Source organism: Amia ocellicauda, chromosome 4 (genome assembly GCF_036373705.1).
Source record: "Amia ocellicauda isolate fAmiCal2 chromosome 4, fAmiCal2.hap1, whole genome shotgun sequence".
NCBI lineage: Eukaryota > Metazoa > Chordata > Actinopteri > Amiiformes > Amiidae > Amia > Amia ocellicauda.
In genome coordinates, this window is record NC_089853.1 from 43,454,158 (window position 1) to 43,471,460 (window position 17,303).

General features: G+C 42.8%; 2 protein-coding genes across 5 annotated transcripts; one reads left to right on the forward strand and one right to left on the reverse strand.

Annotated features, from left to right (window-relative positions):
• Positions 1–742: 742 nt before the first annotated feature.
• spata2 (spermatogenesis associated 2) lies at positions 743–7,678 on the reverse strand. Of its 4 annotated transcripts, XM_066702407.1 has the most exons (4): positions 7,381–7,607; positions 6,906–7,064; positions 4,820–5,549; positions 743–4,663 (listed from the first exon to the last, which is right to left on the reverse strand). In XM_066702407.1, exons 3-4 carry the CDS (start codon positions 5,135–5,137, stop codon positions 3,419–3,421), a joined length of 1,563 nt encoding a protein of 520 aa, XP_066558504.1. In that variant the 5' UTR covers positions 5,138–5,549; positions 6,906–7,064; positions 7,381–7,607; the 3' UTR covers positions 743–3,418. The 4 variants fall into 4 exon arrangements, with proteins under 4 accessions (XP_066558504.1, XP_066558506.1, XP_066558505.1 ...); XM_066702409.1 differs by lacking the exons at positions 6,906–7,064; positions 7,381–7,607 and adding an exon at positions 7,615–7,678; XM_066702408.1 differs by lacking the exon at positions 6,906–7,064.
• A 72-nt stretch (positions 7,679–7,750) lies between these two features.
• rnf114 (ring finger protein 114) lies at positions 7,751–16,204 on the forward strand. The gene is made up of 6 exons (XM_066702411.1): positions 7,751–8,274; positions 11,017–11,167; positions 11,331–11,437; positions 11,571–11,685; positions 12,533–12,640; positions 12,953–16,204. The coding sequence occupies exons 1-6, from the start codon at positions 8,138–8,140 to the stop codon at positions 13,016–13,018; spliced, it is 684 nt and encodes a 227-aa protein (XP_066558508.1). The 5' UTR covers positions 7,751–8,137; the 3' UTR covers positions 13,019–16,204.
• The last annotated feature ends 1,099 nt before the right edge of the window (positions 16,205–17,303 follow it).

The window sequence follows — 17,303 nt, forward strand, 5'->3', positions numbered from 1 at the left end:
TTAGATATGGCTTTAAATGAGCTATAGGGATCTTTGTGAAACAATGATTGCCTTTATGCATATTACAGGAATATAGATATATCTCTGGTTCTCCAGTATAATCATTCAATTGTAAGGACAGGACATAACTCTCATTTATATTGCAGTTACAAGCACACAGACTGAAAGTGAGCTGCCTTGCCATGTATCAGGGATATGAAAGGATTCCATGTAGGTGTTTTAACTGCAGGCTGCACCTCAAGTAATTATAGAGCAGCCCTACCAGCTGCATCCAGCTTCCTGAGTTCACTTCTTTTGATTGTGATCAGCAGTGGCTGAATCCTTGATGATGTGGGAACTAGAAGTGCATCTTTCAAAGCTCTTGCAGCCCTCTTCTGGCGAATGTAAAGCATTACACTGTGGCAAGAGTTTATACAAAATAGAGACGGTATTTGCACATGCACATATCAACTGTAGTTACTTGTATATATGACTGAGACCAGCTCAATTAGAAATTGGAAAATAAATGTCAATCTTATTTATGAAGAGAATATATATATATATATATAAAATAACATCTATTTTAAGGATGGCTGGTCTTTCTGGACCAGTAGTTTTATAGAAGATGATTATTTCCCAATCCAATTTGCAGTTAAAACATTTAAACTCAGTTTTAGAAATTATACTATGCATGCATTTGTACCCAAATCATGGTTTCAATCAAGAGCATTTAGAGTCAAATAAAAAGTCAAAACAACCATGCTTTCTTTTTTTAGTGTTTTATTCTTGGCATTATTTTATAAAATCAGGTGAATTACCAACAAATTATTTGGCTATTTTTCCCAAAAATAAACCCTGCTATAACAATCAGGATTGTAATATTGTACACAGGGAGCATTCACTGCTTAACAATACACATTGAGGTGCTGATGGGTGAAAGGAGGATGTGGGAGAGAGGGGGCATCACTGGGGTAGAACGTGTCTATAAACCATGCCAGACGAAAGCTGCTAATACAGACGACACCAGCACTAAATACCTGTAAGATACCACAAACAAAATACTTCTGAAATTAGGAATCAAAGAAGCACACTCATCTGAATGAAAAGCACTCCTGGATGTGAAGGAGCACATGACACATTTACTGGCTCCTCTCTTTGTATGCAAAATCTCCTGTGAAGGGCTTTGTTACTCTGTCCATGACCGTCTACTGCAGAGCAAACAAAAATGGACCACAATGCATTGGACAAAGACCTTTGCCTCTGGATGCAGGATTTAATTAGCGTAAGTGTTTGGGAAATACTGACTAAAACTGGGTCATTACAAGGGATTTTTTCATTCCACAATTCATCAGACCGTTTTTTTTTTAAACAATGACTAACATGAGAAACGATAATTCTTCCTTATAAACCGCCACTTCTTAAATGAGCTAATCTCTCATCTCATCTTCCTTGCAGTCCGTGCCAAGGCCCAGCTGCTGCTTCCACAGCACTTCCCATCAAGGGATGCAGTGTTTGGCCGCAGCCCCTTGAGGTTCAGAAATCGCACTTTTGTTCAATGACAACACTATTTACTACAACTTGCACTTCTCCCCAGGCCTTTGTAAACCAGGTTTTCAGAAGCGATTAAGATCACTTTTATTTATTCACTTTTTCCCTCTCCCCATTGAATACTAGATACAAGTCTCCACGCAGGGGTTGTATGCACATCTACCAGTCTTAAAATGCAGAAAAATAACTTTACTGATGCTCCAAAATGATACAAAGCTACCTGAACACACCCAAGGACAACGTGAAATAAGCTAATCTGTTTAATTAGTTCCCCTTTATTAAAACAAATAGATAAACTGTTAAGAGACCCCAAAACTCTGTGAAATTGTAACCGTAAAAGAAAAACTCTAAAGAGCAATAGGACAGGAATTAAAATCAATCAAAACCCCCCACTTAAAAGGTATACTTGTTTATCTTCTGCTAGGCTTCAGCACTCCAGACACTGTTTGCCATTGCATAGTTTATGCATTTTTACATCACATAGAGCTGTACTGTCTTCTCTCCCTCGCTACAGACTGTCTCCCTTAGTTCAAAGCTGCAGAACTCCAGCTTTTCGAATAATGAATAATGATTTGTCTTCACGGGAAGTGTGGTTCGTGGCCGTTCATTATTTGTTGGGTGGTTTATTTAGACAATAAAACACTGCAAGCCTGGGTGACGGAAAAAAGAGGTGAAATGATGGCATGCCGGTGCAGGAAGGGAACGCGAGAGAAAACCAAACCAAAAGCGACAGGAACTGTAGTTTTAGAGTCAGTAAATGTGGCTTCGAGTCAGTCAGAACGCTGGATTGGAAGCTTCTGCCGGTTTAGTTCAGCCAGAGACACTATTTGTATTTCCGTTTTCACGTTAAAGATGCTGAATGAGCAGCTGCAGAATTTATCTCAGTGTTCTCTTATACAGAGAGCAACAAAGGCCCTTAGTATTACGAGAGCTGCCTGGATACAGTATGTCACACACTTCCAGAAAAACATATGAAACTACAACTCAGCAGTCAAGAGATCATCTTCTTTGCTGCACGTAAACTCAAAGAAAGAGTCTCGGTGCAAACTGGATCAATTCAAATGAATTAAACTCACATTAGCTGCCCTCTAATAAAGAGGAAATCTCACTAAAACTACAGTTCCCATAGTTCCTTTCTGCCGGGATGCCTGTACACTGAAATTACTGCTGCAGCCAAGAAAGAAGGGTTTCTTATCAGTGGAGGTTTCAACAGTTGAGGGAAAAGGAGAGATTGAACGGAAAAGCCTTACATTGTTCATTGAATTAAAAAGGAAAATAACATCCTGCAGTTTATTCTGGGATTTCCAATACAGTAACTCTCTGTGCCATTTGGCCATTGCTTGGTTCCTAAGTGTAACGCCATCTGGGAGTCTTAAGACTGTGGTTGGTCTCAAGCTTGTATCAAAGCAGAGGAGTGAAGAATGCAAAAATGACTGTTTACGTCAGCTCAACATAGCATACTGTAAGATAAATAAAAATCCAGTGTAATATGTTGATGTGGTTTTCAGTTCAAAGCCTACCAGACACATAGCTAAATTGATTGTGTCATGTCAGAAGAGTTGGGGGGGTGAAAACCCAGACCCATGTGCGCAGAATATTGAGATGGTCACGTCATGACAAGATGGTTAGATACAGAAGGTCTGCGATTCAGCTGGACAGCGTCTTTTTAGCGCACGGTTCTTTAATTGTGACACGACAGTAATGTGCGAACCAGCGGAAAGTTGGCCCAGCAGGTACAATTAATATAGGATAAGGCTCTGAAAGTCTTTAGTTCTACAAGGCAGGGAAATCAAAGTTGAGGAAGGGGATAGAAGTTGGGCATTCCACGATGATATGAGCGTTGGACTTCCATCTGATATGTCACGAGCTGCCAGGAAAACTGCTGTACAATTTACCGATACACCAGGTGTGATATGGAGCTGGACTTGTAGTTTAGCTGGTGGTTGGGCACAAAGTTATGGTACGCGCTCTTGCGGGTACACACATCTTTAGCATAGAGGTTCATGCAACTGTCACAAGACACCTTGGAGCAATTCAAGCAAGTGTGAGTTGCGCCTGGTTTGTTACAAAATCCACAGCGCGACCCACCGATGCTGCTGTTGTTGGATGAACTTGGCTTGCTGGTAAAAAGCTTCGAGGAGGTCAGGGGCTTCTCGGAGAGCTGGGAGTGCGCATTCGAGTAGACGGAGAACTTCTCTTTAGCGGACAGGTAGCCATCACTGGGCCGGGAGGATTTTGGGAAGTCTTGCAGTCCACAGCAAGGGGAAGGGTCGACCGCGTGGCAGTTGGGACACAAGATCATGTCGCACTTCTGGCAGGAGGTGAGGCTGCTGCACCCCACACCACAGCCCTGGCACTTCATGCCGATTGAGGGGGCAGCGGGGCTCTTTGACCCCCAGTTCTCCCTGCTATCTCTGGGGTCCCGATTCTGTGATCTGGAGGACGCTGGGCGATAGCCTCCCCGGTCTGTGTAGATGTCAAGCCCATCGAGAGAGGAGAGGTGATAGGAGTAGGATTGGGGTAGTTCTGCAGGAGGTGGCTGAACGGGGAAGAAGTCTGCCACTGGACTGTAGGGTGGCCCTGCCACGGAGAGCAGAGATATGTTCGGGCGGATGATCTCGTCCTGCAAATCTTCCTCCGCATCCACAAAGAGGGGCTCCTTGCGCAGGCTGAGGGAGGCCTTCAGGACGGGCTTGTTGGCTGGCTGCCAGTGCCCCGCGCCATCAGTCACATCCACCGATTTGGAGGGCCGGCTAGTTCTCCTCAGGTAGGCCCGCTCTGTTTCTGGCTGACGCACAGACAGGCGGGACACCTCCCCCGCCAGGACCTCTCGCTGGTGCAGCGCTTCGGCGCAGCCCGTGGCATCTTCCCGGCTCACCCTGCGCATCTCCACGGCTTCCACTTCCGAGGTCGCCACACCTGCCAGCGCCACAACCTCCTTGAGCAGACGGCACTCCATCCGGGCCAGAAAGAGCTCGAAGGCCAGCTGCCGGAGGTGATTGGCACCCACTGGGTGGTCACGGATGTGGAACTGCAGCTCCTGCTCCCGCGAGTAGCCCATGGAGCGCAGGAGGGAGCGCAGGTCCGAGTCACACATGGCAGACTGCAGGTAATACACGTAGGGGCCGGTGAAAGTCTAGAGGGAAACACAGTGAGAGAAATGTTAAATTACGTGTTTTACATTTATCTTTTTAGATACACATGAGATGACTTGTAAAACCACATTTAAAGAATCAAGAACAGGGTTGTCCCAACGATACTGAGCTCCCCAGATCCATGAAGTGTCACGTACCTTAATGCTGCGGAACTCTTTCTTCCAGGGGTACAGCAGCAGGTTTTTGCAGACGGTCTCTAGTGTGAAAAAGGCCGTCTCCAGGGTCTGCAGACTGGAGCTCCTCAGGGTGCGCAGGGCATTTTCCGCCACCTCGTAGAAATGCACCAGCCGGAACCGTTGGTTGGGATCAACCTGGTACACACTGAGCAGTGCTGTGGCGGCCGCTTGGAGCCCCGTCTCCCCCGTCTTCTGCTGCCCCCCTCCCCCTTCCTCCAGCTGGGACTCCAGGGTCTGAACATACTTCTTAAACAGGTCCTCTCGCAGCTTGGGATCCATTAGGGGCAGCAGGCTGGGTCACTGCATGACTCTCATAGTCGCCCGGTCTCACTCAGACCACCCGAGACATCCCAGAGCCGGTCCAATCCAGGGTGTTCCACAAGGACGAGCTACCAAGCTTCCATCACAGCAGCATACACGAGTGCTTCATTTATCTCAGAAACAGATATCGCCCATGGAATATCTCACTGGCTGTCTCCAATTACTTCATTAACTTACATCCAGGGCTATTTCACTGATGAATAAGAAACCAAGCCGAGTGCTGTGATGATTGTTAACCCTGTGTAAACCTGATTTTAGGAACACGTAGATGTTGAGACTCTGGAGACGATGCCAAGGAATTGTATATTTGGCGCAAATGTGTTAGAATTTGCAGGCTTGTGAGGGGTGACCATCTGCACAGTAACACCAGCTGCAAGAGAGAAGGAAATATTGTAAAGGAATTACTTCATTATAAAGACAATATAGTTTCTGTAGTTTTGAAGACTTGACAGTCAACAAGGATTCAATGGACATTTTAGGTGTTGATCAGTGTAAAGTGCGAGACATGAGCCACCCCAAGGGCAAAGACCTCATTCATGAAGCCACAATGTGTGAAATCTGACAATACATTACATGCATAACAATTAGTATTAGCAGCTACATGAAAATATTCACAGGTTTTATTCCTTAACAATAAAATAAATAAAGCTTATACGCCCACAAGCAACACTATTACAAAGCAAGTGTGAGGGTGTAGTGTGTGTAGGTACACACACACACAATCTGACAGAAACAATGTAGATATCTTTGTGTAGGATGGCACCTTTGACTTTTTTTCCTATTTGCTTGCAATCCAGATGAGAAATTAAAATTACAACAGGTTATTCAGTTCATTAAGTTATAAATATTACTGTTCCTGTCAAGTTTTTACAAAGCATATTCGATCTTACTGTGGCCATTGAAATAGCCATTTGAATGTGTATGTTTACCACTACTACCAGGAAGTGGCAGAATGGAAAAAAGGAAGCAGTCCATATGAACTGTATGTTTATGCATACACACTTTCCAATGCATGTGGAGATCTGTGTTCAATTGCATTTCTACAGTCTAGTTTCGGCTTGGGGCTAAACCCAAGTGACATAACATGAACTAGAAAATCACTGCACAAACTACACACACGATTTGATTCACTGCATGTAGGGGGAATGGAGATTCAGTGTTGCTTGACTGACAGGCTTTGGTAGGAATCAGGATGAGGTCAGGCCACAACTGCTCAGTGGGTCTGTGTCCAAGCTGCACTACTGTTGTCACGCTCTGACTTCCTTTCCATCTTTGTCTCGCACAGGTAGGAACCCATCATCCGCAAACAAGACACCTAACTCATACCTCAAACTTTTTTCCTACAGCAGGGCCAGGCTGCCATCCCTTTCTGCAGTCCTGCTGCTCTCATCTACAGGATGTGCGAGTGGGTTGCTGCCTTGAAGCTGTAGCATCTCAATATGGGCCCGCCCTACCCTGGCACTGCTGGGTATATTTCCACAATAAACAGGTGTTCCATACACTATTGCTAATGTGTTCGCATATGTATATCTATTCTGGATTGCCTGCATAATAATTAATAGTTACAGACCAGTTCTAGTAGTTGGAAGGCATCTGAGAAACCAGACCCTCAGGCATGACATCACAGCCCCCCTCGTCCATTTACGACTGCTTTGGGATATTTTGACGTCTATTTCAGAAGACTATATTATTATAATTATTATTCAGTAATATATATTAACATTACCACATTGAATAATTGGCAGGCAGCCGTGTGCGCAGCAACCCTCTCTCTGTGATCGGCGGGTACTGGGCTCTGAGCAGCCCGTCCACAGGTACACACCCCCGCCCGAGCCTGGATCACGCAGACCGTCACTTTCTCCGCGATCGGGGCGAACAAGATTCACTGAAAACACAACAATATTAGCTAAACATAATCCGTTTTTATATACAGTTTTATAATTGTATCTAACTAACGATCCAGTGAACGCGCACGCTGGAGCCCACAATCCACAGAAATGAAGCCGCTCGGCGGACTGGGGGCTTGTTTTCGGTTAGGCATGTCATTTATCACCGCTTTCAGTTTAGGAAGTCAACGCAGGGACGGGTTCCGGTTCTTGCTGTGCTTTTCCTGACAGACGCAGACGGGTCCACACACGCCCCCCACATACACAGCACGCACATCTCCACCGCACATACAACACATACGCGATGTTACATACTAGCAGTAGCGGTCGTTTGTGAGCATGTCAGTCGGGCTGTGACTCCGGGCCCCTCTGGGTGCTCACGGACGCCCCGATGAATGCGCACACAGACACGCCGTCGCCTCTAGCCGGGCCCACACGCACGACACGCCGCGCCCCACGGCCACCCGGGCCGGGCCGGGCCGCTCGGACGCGGGTTCAGTACCGCGGCCGGGCCGATTTACAGAGACGCCACCACACTCGGCACCTTACCTTCGCAATCTGCTGGAAATCCCCGCACTCGCTCTGCGCATGCGTGACGCGCCGTCCTAGCCCGACGTAAGGAGCGGGGAGGAGCAGCGCGGCGGCAGTGCATGCATAATTATCACGACGGATCTAATTCGCATACCATTAAAAACGCGCAACTTGTTTGTGTGGTTAGCCCGTGTGTGCTGCCTGGCCTCACCTTGAATCCTGCATCTTTAAAGGCTCCACTGTGGTATTTTCACGGATTGTATTTATTACGATATTTACAATCCGGATCCGAGTAAACAAGTCATTATTATTATTATCCCCTGACACCAGGCAATATGCATGCATGCACACTATAGCTCCCATCCGCATATGCATCCGACGTTACCGATCATTTAGCCATACTTGTGCAGTCCCATCTTTTTTAGGATCTGAACCATTTCGCTCCTCCTACAGCAGGTTCGGCGTTATGACGTTATGTCCTCGGTAGACTTGGACAGCCTACACGGAAAGACAGTTTGTAAAGGAGCCGGCTGTGCAAGAAATGGCGATGTTTGGGAGCCTGGATGTGGCATTTAAGAAGAAGAAAGCCGAGGATGCGGAGAGGGACCTGTCCGAGTTCGTGTGCCCTGTTTGTCTGGAGATATTTGACCTTCCCGTGACAACACAGTGCGGACACACGTGAGTGTATAGGCTCGTCTTGCAATGCACATACATGTACACATTCCCTTGTATGCGCTCTGTTGTGTTTCAGTTTCAGTTCTTTACGTGCTCTAGCTAGCTGTGACATCCTGGTATTTTTGTAACTAATGCTGCCTTTCACATATATGAAGCTATATGCAACTGGATCATCTGAATCATACTTTAAAATGCATGTATGCATGCAAGTAAAGCTTAGATAGGTATACTGTTTTGTTATGTCAAGCCACCCGTTAAAATGATCAGTTTGTACTTTGTTTTTGTTTTTTTTAACAGCTAAAGGAAATGGTGCATTGTGGGATCTGTAGTCTTGTGGCGCGCACAGGGCCGTACAGATGAACTGTTTTCTTGTTGCGTCTGGAACTACAAATCACAGGAAGCCACGCTGGTTCTTCCACAGTTTCGGTTTCCTGTAATGCGCAGTGGAAGGAGTAGCTGGGTTTCTTTTCCTGCTTGATGTGTCTTAGGAAAGAAAATATTTCAAACAACCTCAGTCATGCCAGGGCTTTATGATAAATAGCTAAATACATAATTAATGCCCATAAACCAGGGCTTGGATTTATTGTATTATGAGGGGGGATTCCAAAATGTTACTGGAGTGTCACTTAAAAAGTAGCTTATTTTACAGAAACAAAATTATATAAATAAAGCTGAAACGGTTACTAAAGCTAGATTTGTTAACCAAAACCCCTACATTGATCATACCCCCCGTCTCTAGTTAATTGAAAGGGAGATCCGCCGCTTGCGAAACAGCACCCAGCATTTACAAACTTCACTGTTAGTTTCTGTAATTCTTTAAAGATGGCGACCGATCTGCTCTTGTAATAATGTATACATTTTTGACATGTAAGTGAAGTACCCAGTGATGTTTTACACTACGGATATAAATATTTTGAATTAGGACCAAAATATCCGTTTGGAAATTAAGCACGTAAGCAAAGTCGAAAAATAAAATGTCATGGTCGGATAACGAAGAAAGTAACGTTTTATTAGCAGTGTACAGTGATGTCTACATCCAACACCACTATAAAAACGTATTCTTATTCTTATTTACTTATTATATAATATCCATTATATAATTTGAATATTAATCAACCGGTTATTTTGAACATATGCTGAATCATACCAGTCAGATAATATATAGATTGGCAACAGCAACAACGCACACATAATACAGGGCATCGATTTTTATGTTACATATTTGAGATTTTTGTCATAATGAGGCTGTGAATATGGCCTGAAAGAAAGCAAGTTTGTAATTTATTTGTAGTGAACTGTACATTAGTAACTTTTTTTGTAATTTTAACAATATCAAAAGGAAAATAACTTTTAATGATGATGATTTGATGATCTGCTTCATTGTGTAACTGTACTATGACATACTAGACTATACTCCTTCTCTTGTAAACTGTACTTGTCTGAATGTTGTTGTCCTTTTGGGAATGCTAAGAGAATTTCACTTCCTAAATCAATGAAAAACTTCCTCATTCATTCTCATGGGGCTTAATAGTTCTGAGCACAAAGCCACATTGTATTGTATTCCTTACAGTCTTCACATCTACATTTTCCAGTGCCCCTGAGATTCATCTGCATTATTGGAAAGACTTTAAGATTCGTTTGCAAAATATCCATTTCAATATATCCGTTCAACCAAGAGATTGTTGTTGTAAAGCTCTGAAATTCTTCTGGATACAGAAAATAATAATTTGATTAGCTAAAATTTTACTAAAAAAAGGCAAATGCATAGAGGACTAGAAAAACTGTAATACAATAACATTTATATTTATTATTATAATAATAATAATAATAATAATAATAATAATAATAATAATTATGCTCAGCGGTTATACCCCTTATAATTGTGAAGAATAATCTAAGTAGGCCTGCCTTCACCAACACCTTGACTTTGACTTAAAATTGTACTTCATAAGATTTATGGTTTATTGTTTACCTCCGGTAACGTGACGGGGATTTTCACTTCTCTTTATTGCATTACCAGGTTACCTGATAACTAATTACACAAACACTGGATAAGAGAGGAGCCACATGTCAGTTTTACATCGAGCTGTGCGTGTGGCAATCTGCCATCAAATGGAAATCAAAATTACACTGAATGCTGACACAGTTTTGCAGATGAAACACCACTTAACATGACGTTAAAGCCCAGCATCAGAGTACTAATTGACCGATACATTTTTATCCTAATTTAGCATCATTAAATTATACAGCTTTATTTGAAATTCCTAGTTCAATTCCTGTTAGTGGGGTTATGTAATAGAAGATGATTGACCCGCTACTAGGAAATAGAAGCACTTAATTGCACTGTTTAAAATACTTCACAGTGAGGTAATAACATTTGTACTAGAGGGCTTAGTTTGAGGGTCTGTCTGTAAACACACCGAGATACCTGTACAGATCAAGAGTTGTCGAGAAGCTCTTTGCAAGTCTGACTGACATCATTTGACATCATCTGGGCTGGGTAATTTAATCTCTTGGACTTTGTCTTCTTCAGAAGTGCAGTTATCCATGAAGTTTGAAAGGGGAGATGCCTGAATAGAAACTCAATAGCCACAATTTTGTATGACTGACTTGCATCAACTAGACTATTTCTCCCTGGCCTGTAAATGCACTATTGTAACCATCTGATTAGCTCCTGTGCGACTGACTACTACACAAACTGCTGTTTTACATTCAAGTCCAAGGTGTATTTCTCTTCCCCCTCAGGTTCTGCAACAGCTGTTTGCAGGAGTGCCTGCGCCCCCAGAAGCCCGTGTGTGCCGTGTGTCGGACAGCTCTCAGCAAGTGGAATATGGCCGTGGAGTTGGAGAAACTCATCCACAGCTCGCTGGGGTCCTGCAAAGGCTGCCACGCAGAGGTGAGAGAGATGGAGTGTCCGACAGCAGTGAGGAGAGGTCTCTCGGTGGTGACTGGCCCCCGAAAGACAAACGGTGCTGTGGCAGAGGAGCACAAGACGTGCGATCCTTTTACTTGAGGCGAAAATGGCAAACTGACTCTAGACTCTTTGCTCTCCCCGCCAGGTGAGTCTGTCTCAGATGAGGAGTCACACAGCTGTCTGCCCCAAGTATCAGGAATACATTGACGAGGGTGTGAAGACTACTGCGAAATCTCAGCCCCCTGTGGTCAGGTAAGGGAACACGCCCACTGACTCAGTTTTTTCTCCAAATGCAGCGAGAAGAGATTGGTTTGGTCTTGGTATTGGTGGAAGCACCATCCAACCCACAACCTCTGTTCTGAATACACTTCCTTTTCCTTTCCAGCTCTGTGCCAAATCGTTACACGTTCACCTGCCCCTACTGCAACTTCCAGAACTTGGATCAGGATGGGCTGGTAGAACACTGCACCTCCCAGCACTCCAGAGACTCGCGCCATGTGGTGAGATGTGCTTCAACACAAATCTTGCCTTGACATTTTTATTACAATATATTTTATATTTTACCAAAATTGGAAGGTCCCACTTTGCATTTAATCTCATCATTCCAACACGTATGTCCAGTTTTTCCCCGATCCAATCTCAACTGCTTAATCTGGTCTCTTTCCTCAGAATTGCAGAATTGATAGCAATCTCTTTCACACCTTATCATTTGCCGTTTCAGGGTAGAATTGCTCTTCTCAGCTGAAGCAAATCAAACAGTTTTTTTTTCCTCATTTCCTGGTACGTTCAGATTGCGTAATCTTCACAGCCCTCAGCCAAAATATGGCACTTCATGTTTTCTCTTGAGTTCTGAGACTGCATATTAAAGTGGCATGAAAATAATTAGTAGCGTTACCAGTGCTTTACAGACAGGATTGTTGAAAACTGTGGCGTCGAATCATATTCCAAACAGATTTCATTGACGATAAAAGCTGGGTTTCCATCAAAACCGGGAAAACCATCAAACCTTTAAGCATTTATAAGAGTGATGCTCCGTATCGCTTGAATAATTGAAGGCTGCATTCATCTCCTGAATCTCCCTACATTGACTCTCTGTACTGACAATAAATCAGAGCGACATGCCGCCTGAAAACCTGGAAGTCTTCCCACTGCATCGCTGGCAAAACTTTCTCCCTTAGAATCTCACATTCACGCCAACAAGAAAACTAAAGAGCCCGTGGGCCTTCCAGAGCAAATTAAGAAATGTTTCTGTAGACGCACTCTGGAGCCCTTTTCGGTTGTCTTTCAAAAGACAGCATTCAGATTTCTTTTGGTGTAATTAGCCCCTTAAATTGTTTTGCTCTAAAGGTGTGTCCTATCTGTGCCTCGATGCCCTGGGGAGACCCGAATTACAGGAGTGCCGATTTCTTCCAGCACCTGAAGGTCCGCCACACTTTCTCCTACGACACCTTTGTGGTGCGTATTCCTTTTACTTGTTTATTCTTCTTCATTAGTTTTTAAATAAATCCTACCATTTTGCAGCTCATAGGTGACACTCAGCCTTGTGTATGTGTGCAGGAAGTCTCTGTTGTTTGGAAGAGTTAAATCCTGGGCAATAACCTGGGCAATGTGTGTCAGACTTGAATTGTTTGTTTGTTTGTTTATCCTCTTCATGTATTCATGCACATATAGTAGTTGAACTGTTTCCCAAGAAAGTTGATTTGGCTTGTGTATGTACTGGAGTCACTTGGCTGAAGTGGTTTTTCCCCTGTCCCCCCGTCTCCGCAGGATTTCTCCACAGATGAGCAAGCCATGATACAGGAAGCCCTGCAACGCTCCATGATGGATAACTAGGGAACCACACGAGGGCAGTGCTGAGCCTCTGAGCACCCCATCCTGGTCAAGGTCTTCTAGCTTTTTCCAGGGGAAGCACGAATCATAGTCTACCCATAGCACTTTTCTTTTAAATATTCCAGTTCAATCACATTATATCACACCTCCTCCCCCTATTTTTAATAGTTTAGTCTATTGCTAATTAAGGGTGTTTATAATAGACAAACTGGTTTATTTTGCATTGATTAGGTGAATCCTCTTCGGAGAGAGATTTGTTGTTCCTAATGCCTTGAGTGCTTTTGGGTTTTTGTGATTTCTAGCCGGTCAGATCTGTGATGAGCAACAATCACGCATCTGCCCAATTAATTTTTTAGGGGTACTTGCAGATTAAAAACATTTAAGATGTGTGTGCGTGGTGGATAACCATTTTAAATTAATAATATGCTGAACTGCTTGATTGGAAAACCTCACATTCGTAATGTAAAGAAAATACAGAAAATAATGACATGACCAAGTCAGTCCAGAAGGTGGCGTCTTCTCCTTGAACACCAGTTTCTCCTCCATCAGCTGCAGACTGAGCGCTGAGCACGTTGTGACCTTATTGGAAACTGCTCTGTCGACACATTGGATTAAGGACCCAGGAAGGGACAATATTGCTGTATTTAAATCCTGCCATCATATCACTCCTACAGATACCTGAATAAGGGGGCAGGGGGAATTATGTTGTTCCATAGCACAGATATTACAGCATCATTTCCTGGCTCATGATATGGTAGCGTTAATACACAGGGGGACACCCTTAAATCCATCAGGGCTTCTCTGAATCCTAAAAACGTGAAGCAACTTTGTCCTGAAGACGGCCAGTCAGTCAGCAGCTATAGGACATCTTAGTTGCCCATTGCTAGCTCAACACACTCCAAAGGTGTTACCTGCTGCTTAGTCTCTTGGAGTAATTATGTGCAGAATAGTACTGTTCAAGGCCTCAACAGAGTTAATTACAGCACAACCTCCAGCATGTGGCGCTGTTGTTCCATTACATGACACTTGATGTCCGCCGCTTCAGAGAAATGCTGCCAACTAAACCAAGCTACTCGCCAAATTTAAACAACAAACAAATGAAAACAATTGACCAGTTACAAATTAAGACAATTACTGTCCCCGTGGCTTCAGATTTTTTGTTTTTTCCAGATTCACCAAATGTTAAAAAAACAAAAAAAACAGGCATGGCAGTGTGGTACGTTTTAAAGGTCTGCAAAATAAATACATATGATTAAATAACAAATAGTAATTGTGTATCTTGGGGGAAAAGTACTGATAATTTGAAAGTTTTATTTCTAATATGAATGCGTCTCATTAAACTTGACCCACCTATTGCTATACATTTATTATCTTCAGATTCTTGAGATTCTCACTTCTGATGATTTTGGTTGGATAGCTTGCACTTGCAGTTTCAAAGCTCTAGGCTCGCTGTGTGGCTGCTTTTTAGTGTGGAGGATCTCTGTGTACCTCATTTAACAACAGGCCTAGAGGATTGAAGACGGGATATTTCGGGATCCTTAGTGATTTAACTTATTACAGTGCTTCTCATTGAGCAACTGGTGTGTGTGTGTGTGTGTGTGTGTGTGTGTGTATATATATATATATAAACAAGTCAGACAAACATAATCTTAGGACAGTGTATTAAAAAGATGTAGGTGTTTATGACTATGAAACAATATCAGATAATTAATTCACACTATACTGCTGTGTTTGCTCACCCTCCTTTCTCTTGAAAAGTGCTTTAATTCACATTTATGTAACTACTCAGGAAATATGGATGTGTCTTAAGGTTCTTCTCTGTTGTGATTTGGATATTTCATGCAGTAGTTCTCGCCATGCATGAGACCTGCTGGCATAAGACAGGAATGGACATGAATCCATCCACATCCACGTTTCCTAAGTGCTTAGAATTACCAACACAAATTAAAGCCTCCTAAGGAGAACGTGAGGAAGGTATGCAAACTGCACCTCAGCATCCATGCAGCCGAGATTAATACAGCTGCGCACGCGACCGAGAGCTTCAGATCCTGCGATGTGCCAGCAGTCTCGCCATGCGCACAACGATACCAAATGGAAGTGGACGGCATGTTGGGATGGGAATGCTTGAGCTGCAATGTTGAGCACTGTTTATTTCCCTCTCCCTGTGCTACTGAAACAAGCCTGTTTCTAAATAATTAATCTTGTAAATAATTATCACATTTATCATACTTACGGATGGGGAAACTCATTTGGTTGGAAGATACCATCATGTTTTGGTAAGAGCTGGTTTAATGACTTCCCTTGGGTGGGAATTATGTTCCTGATTTGGGGGAAATCCCATTTCTGTGTCAGTATTGCAGAGGGAAGCCAGTAATTACATGTAAAAAATAATAATAATTTGTAGGATTGACCACTTCTGAGCTACCAGACTAACTGTGTAATGGACGAGCTGCTGTCTGTGTTGATGGTGTAGTTGAGAGTAGTACCTATTTTTCTGTATCCCTTTTGTACTTGCTCCCAGCACAAGATGTTCAATAGCACTGCCGACAACTTCCTGAGGATGAAATAAGCCTTCATGTAGCACAGCACTGTCAATACACACTGAGCCTCTTCCACAGCAACTTTTACTAGGCAGTTTGATATGCTCCTTTATGGTGTAATGTTGTAGAGTGTTTCCCTTTCCACTATATAAATAAACAGCCTATATCCAATCCACTGTTCTTTCTCCTTAAATTGCTTGTTTTTTTTAATCTGCTGATTTAAGAATAGTTTGACTTTAAGCACTTCATTTTCCCTTCTTTCATATCTAATATCTTTTAAGATTCTTACCATTAACATCTATGAAATGTCAATCTTCTTTTGGAGCAAAAAGCAGAAATGTTCAGCTGATTATAATATGCAAACGTGTGTCAGAGAGAAAGACAAAAGAAAAAGACATGATTTGCTTCTTTGAGTAATGATTCTGGCTAATATATTGTTTACCCCTAATTTGCAATTGTGTTTTCGTTTTCAACAACATGATCCTGTGCAATCATACTTCACGTTGACCATATCAGCCGATGTCTTTAGCACTTGGCTATTCTGAACACTGTACAAGGGGCACCGATACGCAAAAACAGTCTATGCATATTATATTTCATAATAGTTTTTTTTTTTTTTTTATCTTAATAAAACCCTTTTTAAATGTTACCAGTCTTTGTGTGTGTGTGTGTGTGTTTTAAAAGAGAGCAGGACGTTAAAGACTGTCACTACTATGGTATGCTAACCAATCGTTTCTGATTTAAAATGGAAAATATATATTTTTTCATTTATTCAGTCTGGTAGACAAATTAATATACCTTTCCCATCTTTTGTCATTTCTCTCTACGTCTGTCTTTCTCTCTCTCTCTTTCTGTTTCCACGTCTCTCTCTCCCTCTTTCTCTGTCACGCTCACAGTTTTTAAGGAACTAAATCCTGACAAATGAAAGCTCTTTAATTATTTAAACACCAAACCCTGAAATCAAAGTGAATGATTTATACCTGTGTGTAAGATTTCAGAAGGCAAGAAACACTCGCTTGTGATAAATGGCCTTCCAAAACAGAGCAGGGCTGAGAGACGCAGACAGCTTTGCTAACTGCACCGCTGCCTGATTTGTCAAACACAGTCGAGGGCACTCCGCTGGCCTCTGTGGTGTTACCGGCATGTCTGACACATTTGTTGTGATTTAGTCTTGATAGGCGCACCGCTCTAAAATGTCACTGAAATTTCCGTTTTGAAGTGGAGCAGAAACTACAAAATTCAATAAGGCGAAGGGTGGATTATTTTCTTTGTTTGTTCTTTTTAACTGGAATAAAAACATTTGTAATGTGCAGAACATTAAATGCAGGCCCTGTTCCTGGCTTCCTTTGAAGAATTAGGAATCTGCTGTGTCACGCTTCTCTTCTGAATCCATTGTTTTATCGGCAATGTTGTGTACCTTGTCTTTTAAATGTAGTGCTTTTAGTGAAGTGCCCGATTCCACCCATCGCACTGGGAAAAAACATACTGTGGGAGGAATGGTATTGTGGCATTAACTCCTGTCAGAAACACAAACACATGGTGATTGGAAACAATAACTCATAAGCTCCAGGTTCCCAATATGAAACTAACACAGCGTTTGCTCTGACAAACTGGACTGTTTGGTTAACACTTCTTCAGGACCTGAATTTGTGAACCTTTGCTACAAATATCTCTTGCCTCTTTTTGAAAATAATCCATTTAACTTCATGTAGTGTCTTCTCTCTTTTTTCACTCCACCATTTTGCTCC